The sequence below is a fragment of the Triticum dicoccoides genome, chromosome 7B (genome assembly GCF_002162155.2).
Source record: "Triticum dicoccoides isolate Atlit2015 ecotype Zavitan chromosome 7B, WEW_v2.0, whole genome shotgun sequence".
NCBI classification, from domain to species: Eukaryota; Viridiplantae; Streptophyta; class Magnoliopsida; order Poales; family Poaceae; genus Triticum; species Triticum dicoccoides.
Window position 1 is genome coordinate 646,660,692 of NC_041393.1, and position 9,038 is coordinate 646,669,729.

The 9,038-nt window shown below is 45.1% G+C and overlaps 1 protein-coding gene across 1 annotated transcript; it reads right to left on the reverse strand.

Annotated features, from left to right (window-relative positions):
• Positions 1-2,795: 2,795 nt before the first annotated feature.
• On the reverse strand, positions 2,796-5,152 carry LOC119341957. Its single transcript, XM_037613802.1, has 4 exons — positions 4,843-5,152; positions 4,300-4,628; positions 3,881-4,195; positions 2,796-3,180 (listed from the first exon to the last, which is right to left on the reverse strand). Exons 2-4 carry the CDS (start codon positions 4,624-4,626, stop codon positions 3,151-3,153), a joined length of 672 nt encoding a protein of 223 aa, XP_037469699.1. The 5' UTR covers positions 4,627-4,628; positions 4,843-5,152; the 3' UTR covers positions 2,796-3,150.
• Positions 5,153-9,038: the final 3,886 nt, after the last annotated feature.

The following is a 9,038-nucleotide window of genomic DNA, read 5'->3' on the forward strand; positions in this document are numbered from 1 at the left end:
CTCTCCTCCCACGCCTATCTCCCCTGTTCTCGCTTCTCCTTCTTCCTCTTCTTCCTCAACACTGCCTCTTCCGTCCAATGTTGTTTCTATCATACCTCCAGCCAATGATCATGTCATGTGCACTCGTGGTAAGCGTGGCTTTCACCTCCCTACCCGACGTCTTAATCTCACAGCTATTCCCACTGTCTCCCCTATTCCTACCTCTTATAAACGTGCTCTTCTCGATCCTCTCTGGCATTCTGCTACGCGTGATGGGTTTCATGCTCTTCAGCAAAATAACACCTGGACTCACGTTCCCAAACCACCCGGTGTCAATGTTGTTTCCGACAAATGGGTTTTCCGTCACAAATTTCATGCTGATGGTACTCTTGCTCGTTATAAAGCTCGTTGGGTATGTCGTGGTTTTTCTGAACAACACGGTATTGATTTTGATGAGACCTTTTCTCCGGTTGTAAAACCTAGTACCATTCGTGTTGTTCTTAGTCTTGTTGTCTCCTCCTCTTGGCCGATTCATCAATTAGATGTTAAAAATGCTTTTCTACATGGCACTCTCAATGAAACTGTCTATTGTCAACAACCTTTGGGTTTTGAGAATTCCTCTTCTCCTGATTTTGTTTGTCTTCTTCACAAATCTTTGTACGGTCTTAAACAAGCTCCTCGTGCTTGGTTTCATCGCTTCACCACCTTCTTTCACACATTAGGTTTTACCTCATCTAAATCCGATTCCTCTCTCTTTATTTTTCGTTCCTCCTCTCATACTGCATATCTTCTACTATATGTTGACGATATAATTCTCACTGCTTCTTCTGATTCCTTTTTACAACATATTATCTCTTCTCTTAATCATGAATTCTCCATGACTAACCTTGGTCATCTTCATCACTTTCTTGGGATCAATGTTTCCCGCACTTCATCTACACTCTTTCTCTCCCAACGCCAGTATCTTCTTGACTTGCTCTCTCGTGCGGGGATGACTGACTGTCAACCCTGTCGTACGCCGGTCGATGTTGGTACCAAGTTGTTGGCCGATGGTGAACCTTTTTCTGATCCTACACTATATCGTAGTATCACTGGTGCTCTCCAATATGCCACTCTCACTAGTCCTGATATATCTTACTCTGTTCAACAAGCGTGCTTATATATGCATGATCCCCGTGTTCCTCATTTTTCTCATGTCAAGAGAATACTCCGGTATCTCAAAGGTACTATTGATCATGGTGTTCTTCTTAACTCTTCCTCTCCAACAAGCTTGACAGTTTATTCTGATGCCGACTAGGCGGGTTGTCCAGATACTCGACGATCTACATCCGGCTTTTGTGTTTATTTGGGTGACAATTTTGTTTCTTGGTCTTCTAAAAGGCAGGTTACAGTTTCCAGATCTTCTGTAGAAGCTGAATATACGTCTGTTGCTCATTCTGTGGCCGAGGCGGTGTGGTTCCGTCAGCTTCTGGTTGAGCTTCATCGACCAATTGAGCGTGCAACAATTGTTTATTGTGACAATATTTCTGCAGTCTACATGGCGTCCAATCCTGTTCAGCATCGTCGCACCAATCACATCGAGATTGATATTCATTTTGGTCGTGAGAAAGTGGCTCTTGGCGAGGTCCGTGTGCTTCATGTTCCTACCACTGCGCAATTTGCTGATATTTTCACCAAGGGGCTCCCCACTGCAACATTCACTGGCACTCGCTCCAGTCTCAACATCGTTACACCTGATGTTGACACCGCGGGGGGTATTAGAGTATATATTCGGTTTATGTATTTGGTAGTTCAAGTTGTAATCTATCTCTACTATCCTTTGCCCCCAAGTTTTGTATCTTATATAAACAGCCCTTCGAGGCAATAATAGATATTCAGAATTCAATATTCTTCAGTTAGGAGCTCTATCCAGGCCTTTTACTTCACCGGAAGAGGTATGCAGGATGGACCAGACGCTGGAGCAGGCCAAAAAATCCAAACAAGGCTGAAATAATTTGGTCAGCTACCATAGTTACCGGGCCTTAACGAAAAGGCCAAATTTAGTTTTTTTCGGCCGAAATCCAAATCTCTAGTTATAACTGCTGGGATCGCAGAAAATCGGTGTTGACCACACTTGAGTGACTTCGATGGTGGTGCTACTCGACAATCGGTTTCGAGTTATGAGGTGAAAGCCTAAATCTGACTTGTGTTTGTATCTTCTTGATGTTTCATTTTGATTCAATGAAATGTATCCTTTGTTGAAAAGGATCGTCGGAGCCTAAAACTAAGAAAAATAACAGCATCAAAATCAGACAAAAAATGGTGGGATGATATATACGATGCAGAGGGGGCGTTTCCTGAAGCGTGAAACATCTCGGAGGAAAGTAACATGACATGTGCCTGCATCCATCAACAACTAGCCGAGAAAGGAATTTCTCTGAGCACAGGTGGTAAGGGTAGTGTAGTGAAGTGTGACGACTAGTGGTTGGCTGGCCGACGTCTCCCCTCCCCTTCGAAAGGTCCATCTTTACTCCGGACTGAATTGGGTGAGAGGAGCTGCCTAGCAAGTTAAGTGGCGGGCACATGGCAATTAAGCGCTGATGGGCTGGTTGCAGTGGGCAGGCCATGTGCAGCGCTCCAGGCCCATTTCCGGAAACGTGAAACCTGCAATCACCCACTCCACCAACAACTCACAGCTGCTTTCCCACCCCTCATCAAAAAGAAAAAAAGGAAAAGAAAACTTGGCAGCTTTCCCCCGTCCTGCTCCTGCAACCACCACTCCCTAGCTAGTCCCTAGACAGGTTCTACGTCTAGCCATTAATCCAGCAAGTTAAATATATAAAAAGCTATGATTACATAGAATGGAAGGAAGGCGTTCATCGCAGCGTACTAAGTCACTTCATTACATGCATTGAAAAAAGCTTAATCACTGACAGTTCTTAGGCTGTGCAAAGGTAAATAACCTTGTTGGATAGGCCCGGTTCAGTCAGAGTAACCAAACTACGTAGTACGTACCATACTGACTGCTTAAGCTCTGACCTAGCATGGCATGGAAACAAGCTTACTAAGTTATACTACTTCTACCAGATAGATTACTGCTGCACAGCACACGACATGCCCATCTCTTTGTCCACAGCAGCATCCGCGATGGCTACGAAGCAGAAGCACTCCCTGCACTGGCGCTGATCTCCATCACCTTGTTGCTGCAGCCAGCTCGAAATCCTGCCAATAAATGAGGATATTGTATCAAGATCAGTAGTGATGAGCATGCTGGTGTCTCCGTGTCTGTCCAAGTCCAACACAGCAACTTGTGATAACAACCAAAATGGTAGAAATAAATCACACATCATGCTTCAAACGGCAGCTCCAAAATGCAAATTAAGCATAGAGTGTATTATGTTCCATATATCTCAATACAGTCATGAAAATATCATCTATGACCTTTGAGGTAATTCTGTTCTTGCACCTTTTTTTTTTTGTGACTGTCAGTCCTCTTTGAGTGTGGTTGGCATTTCAAGTTGAGACAAGAAAAAAATGAGGTGCAAAAAATTAGGAGATCAAGAAGATCTATTTCACTACTCTATGAATTTGTACCATCGATGAAAAGACTGCCTTATCACATAGATAAAAACACTGATCCTAAAAAAAAACACTGACCCTAGGCTGCAGCATCTGACAGTTTAGTTCAAGAATAACATTCATTGTTGGTGATGAGAACAACTACGGTTCCAGTTGATATATAGCAAACATGCAGCAGAACGGCCCACTGGTAAATTCTATCGGACTTGAACACATTAATTACATGCGACCTCTTCTGCCAATTTTATTTGTACGAAAGCGCAATGTTATTTCAGAACTTAATTAAGATGCAACACTACCAGCAGGATGCATGACCTTCATGTGTGGGTTAATGCCGGTTTACCTGAGTAGGTGAAGCCGCGTGATCTGCCTCTGCCACGATGATGTCACTGGGCCTGGGATTCATCCTCCGCAGCGCTATTCCAGCACGCAAATAGATGAGAGCGAAACATGACCAGATGCCCAGATTAGACGCGTCGTCAAGAAGGTCAGAAATCTCTGGAAATAGTCCACACAGCTGAAGACTCCACGAGATGAATCCCAACCAAAATGACCAAGCAAAAAGCCGTGCAGCTGCCCTGCCTAGCCGCGACGTAGGGCTTTCAGAGGCACTAGAAAACCGCTCATCGAAATTCTTCATGAGGAGGCCCTCCGCCAGCTATAAAATTTGACAATGGAGAAGAGCATTAGAAGGTAAACCATGGCGAGCAGAGAGAGGGTAGTAGCATAGCAGCAGGGGTGAGGTGACGAGAAGAGACGCACCTCGCTGCTGCTGCCTGCTGCGCGCAGGAAGAAGAGCAGGAATGCTGGCGCTGAAAGAAACAGGGAGGCTATAAAGATGCATCCCGCGATCTCGGACAGGACGGATCTCACCGCGTAGTCGCCGCCGCAGACTCGGACCGCGACCGTGTCGAAGAAAATTAGCGCGACGATCACATAGAACGTGCCCAGGAACAGGTGGATAAAGGCATCAGCAGCGGCGCAGGCACGGCTGCTGCGCGCCAGTGCGTCCACGGCCTTCTTCACCAGCGCCGGCGAGGCGGCCGCTATGTCGGCAGCGAGCTTGCAGACCGCGTCTTCGAAACTCATGGCTGCGTGCAAGTCAGTGAGGTGAGGCGTGTGCTCGCGCAGGAGCGCGCGGGTGCAAATGAGGTTGAGCAGAGGAGCCGCAACACGAGCTTGAGCTCGCTGCCATGGAAAGCCATGGCCGCCGTGGCTTCGATGTCCGGTTTGCACGGGACGGCGGCTACAGGGAAAAAGCGCACGGCAGATATAGGGAGGAAGGAGATACGGGGGCTCACTCACCTCGCGCACGAGGTTGAAGAGGACGTAGGCTGGCCGGAGCGGAGTCGAGAGAGAGGAAGAAGCCGGCGACGTCCGGGAAGTAGAAGAGGACGCGGACGTAGTCGTTCCCGGCTCCTCCGGTCTTGCAGCTTGCGGGGGTCGACGGCGGCGGACGAGGGGCTGCTTCTCGCGGCTTCGGAAGGCTGGAGACGGCGGGGATCACGCCGGAGCAGATCTCGCGCTCGCTCTGTCTGTGGCGACGGCGGCTATGCGTGGGAGCTTACCTTGATGGGGGGAGACGAGAAGAGGGTGGGAATGGAGAGAGGAGGGGCGATTAGGGCTCTCGGCGGCATTATATAGACTCCCTAGGACGAAAATCCGAAGGAGTGCACGTCCTCGCCTGCTCATGGTATCCTACACCGTACACGCCACCAAGATCTGACACGCCAAACGCTCGTGGGACTGTTGTAATGCATTTATTGGCCCATCAAGCGTTGTAACGTCGTCAGGTTGCTAGAGAACTTCACGTCCAGCTCCGTCATGTGGCGGCGGCCAAGTCATAGCCTCAGGAGAGTGTAGCTATATACTTCCAGGTATGTGAACACTTTTTCTACAAGAATATTCATGTATAATAGAAAAAAAAGGTCCTTATACACATGTTCATAATATTAGTCGTGTATTGGAAAATTCATCAAATATTTTGTTTTTTTTAAACGAGGTTTCTTAGGGCTCGATTCATTAAAAAGTAGAAGAGAGTTTTCTGATTAATTAACGGAAACCCGGGTGAAAACCGTTACAACAAGCCAACAACATGGCACCATAAACACACGCCGACCCCGAGGCCACACACCAGGCGAACCGCTGACTTCGTCACTCTAGCAACCCTTAGCCGACACTCTAAAACAAAAACTAAAGCGGTTGCTCCGGCATTCAAGCCGACCCGAGGCCGCGCACCAGGTGAGCCACCTACTCTGCCGCTCGAGAAACCGGAGCTGACACCCGACAACCATCTCTGGAGTCCCCGCTCCGACGTACACATGGAAACCCCACACACTGACCCTGAGGCCCCACACCAGGCGAGCCATCAGCTTCATCACCCGAGCAACCGCAGTCGACACTCGAGGCTGCTCTGCTCGCACACGCCAACTCTACCTAGGGGACCAGAGCCGCCTCACCAGACCCACGCACCCAACCGCGCCACCCGGCCAGCAGAGCAACAGGAAAGCGTCCTCGCAAAAAAAATCCTCACGAAAAAAAGAGCAACAAGAGAGCGCCCAGCCCGTTGCGCGTATGCGCCTCCCAGCACACACACTCCCACGCCGCACCGTCCACCATTTGACCCCCAACCACGCTGCCCGGAGCTCGCAGCTCAACCAAGGAACCGTTGCGGACGCTGCATGCAGTAGCTCATCTCGCACCGCTCCCGCTTAGGTGAAGCCACGCCGGATCCGACCTAGGATGACCAGATCCGGCCGCCATGCATCTCCGCCGTCCCTCAGCAGCGGGACGTTCATCGTGTACTTGAAAATATATTCATCATATATTTTAAAAATACTCATCATATATTATTTTTGTTTCATTTGTTTCCCAAAATAACATCGTGTTTTAGAAAGTATTAGTTGCACTACAAACTTAATCATTGAGCAATTAAAAATATTATATTTATAAAAAATCATGTAAATATAAAAGTGTTTTCATGTTTAAAAAACAAACATTTCATTAAAAATGACGAATCTTTTTTAATCTTGATGTGATTTTCTAAAAATACCATTAACATTTTTGTAGTGTTCCCATATTTTAAAAACACGATAATCATGATGTAAAAATAAAAGTATTCTCATAATTTTTAAAATGTGGTACTTTTTTTAAAACATGATGATTTTTCGTAATCATGGTGCTCTTTTCTGAAAACACGATAAACATTGTTCCAGAAAAGTGTTACTGCCATTTTATGGTGTTCCCGTATTTTAAAAACGCACTAATCATGATGTTAAAATAGACTTGTTCCCACATTTAAAAATAAAATTAGTTTTCTAAACAAGTTAGAATATTTCTTGTAATGTGATGAACATTTTCTAATAGATCGTATATTGCTTTAGAAAATATCTATTGAACAAAAAATGCATGACGAACCTTTTTGATTTCATGATGGCCATTCTTTAATACATGATGAAACTTACGTTCAAGTACACGATGGACATTCTTTTTAAAAGTTCATGATGACTCTATAAAATATGCTGCGATCATTTTCTTAAAACATGACGAACAATTATCCAAAAACCATGAACATTTTTGAAACATGACGACCAAAAGTTGACCTGACACTGCACCTCGGTTCCTACTCACTAGCTAGCATTTTGGCTGACTGCCAGGAGCTCTTTCGTGGCTCCAAGTTCGAAAAAAAAAATCACCACGAGAAGGGCATCCATATGATGGGTTCCTTCAAGCCCATTTTTATTTCCAAAATTGTACTTTCACATATCAAATATTTTTTTTGAGATTCACATCTCAAAATTCTGAAAAAGTACACGATACATATAGATGTATACCATCAAAAATGAGCTTTTTTTACAGTTTTATATGTGGCGTACACAAAAACACAAACACATCCATGACAATGAGTTTTTTACTCCTCTCCAGGCTAGAATTTTGCACCGCTGTGGTGTCGTCATTTCAGACGGCGCCGTCACCGTTTGATAGTGTTAGACGTTGCATATCTTTCTCTGCTTTCTACTGTTGCATTCAATACACGTACCAACACGTCTCTGTCCCGTTCGTACAGGACGAGCTCTCCAGGCGAGCTCGTGTGCTCTACCGCCGCTCGTACAGGATGAGTTTTTTACTCCTCTCCAGGCGAGCTCGTGTGCTCTACCGCCGCTCTCCTCCCTAGGACGCATTTTACATCGATTAATCTTATGTACGGATGTGACAAGCTTTAAATGGACCTTAGTCCAAGTGTGTGGAAATAATCGAGATATATTTTCAAATAGTGTTAACTTTTGATTTGCCGATGTACGATCTGTAATGGACAAATCATTCCGTGTGGTACTGTGGTTGTCAAGTTGGTGGTTGTGGAGTTGCATCATGGAGCCATGAATTGGGGCCATGGGTTGGTGAGTGAAGAAGACAAAAAAACCTCCTTGTCCATTTTTTGATAGCCTAGCAGCGACTTTGTAAAGTTTAATTTCTTCGCGCTGCAAAAAGAAAATGTTTAATTTCTCCGGCAAATGGCGTGGTGCGGCAGTACATACACATAGAAAAGAGGTAGAGTAATAAAAGGTGGCGATTGTTAATTATAAAGTTTAAATTATATGGAAATCAAAAGGAAATAAATGGTTAGTTGGAGCCATATACATTCAGCAATGTTTTATAGTGACCATAATTGGTTTTACATAATTTTTCAACATAAAAGTTTCTCCTAACTCTTTCAAGAATACAATTCCTTGACCGATTACAGTACGATTCTTCAACATCAATCTTATCCATTGGTATCTAAAAGGTTATCATATTTCAAATAGCACAAAGTGCCTGGAATGCTCGATTTTGATATACTGCAGTACCCTAGAGGTTTTTTTAGAAAGGCTGTGAGTTTATTCCTCCGTAATAGGGTTACAATTGGTTGCTAAGAGCCTAGAAATACAATCAAGAGGATGATGTAACCAATAGGCGGTTCGATCATCGTTTCTACAAAAAAATTGCTTAGCAATTGACAACCCTATTATTCTCACGATCAATTTTCACGAGGATAAACTAAGGCCTTCGAATAATCGTCTGATCTCTGTAATGACATGTCCATATGCAATATCCTAGAGGTTGTTGCCTAGATTTCTCTTTCTAGTGACGGTGATGGACTTGCGAATACAACTATTTTCTCATCTTTCTAGATTTCTCCTAACTCTTCAAGAAATACAATTGTTTGGGCGCGTTGGTGGCGGTGGCAAGGGGATTGGCACTAGTAGAAAAAGGACTTAATGTGAGACACATTAGTGCTAGTTCGATTTTGGCCCGGTACTAATGGTATCATTAGTGCCGGTTTGAACGGCTATGCATTAATGCCGGTTCGTTTTTAACCTTTAGTAACGGTTAGTGTCACGAACCGATACTAAAGGGGTGGTGCCAGGCTGGCGTCAGGCCGGGGCCCCGCGATCACCTTTAGTACCGGTTCGTGGCACAAACCGGTACTAAAGGGCTAACCTTTAGTAACCTTTAGTACCGGT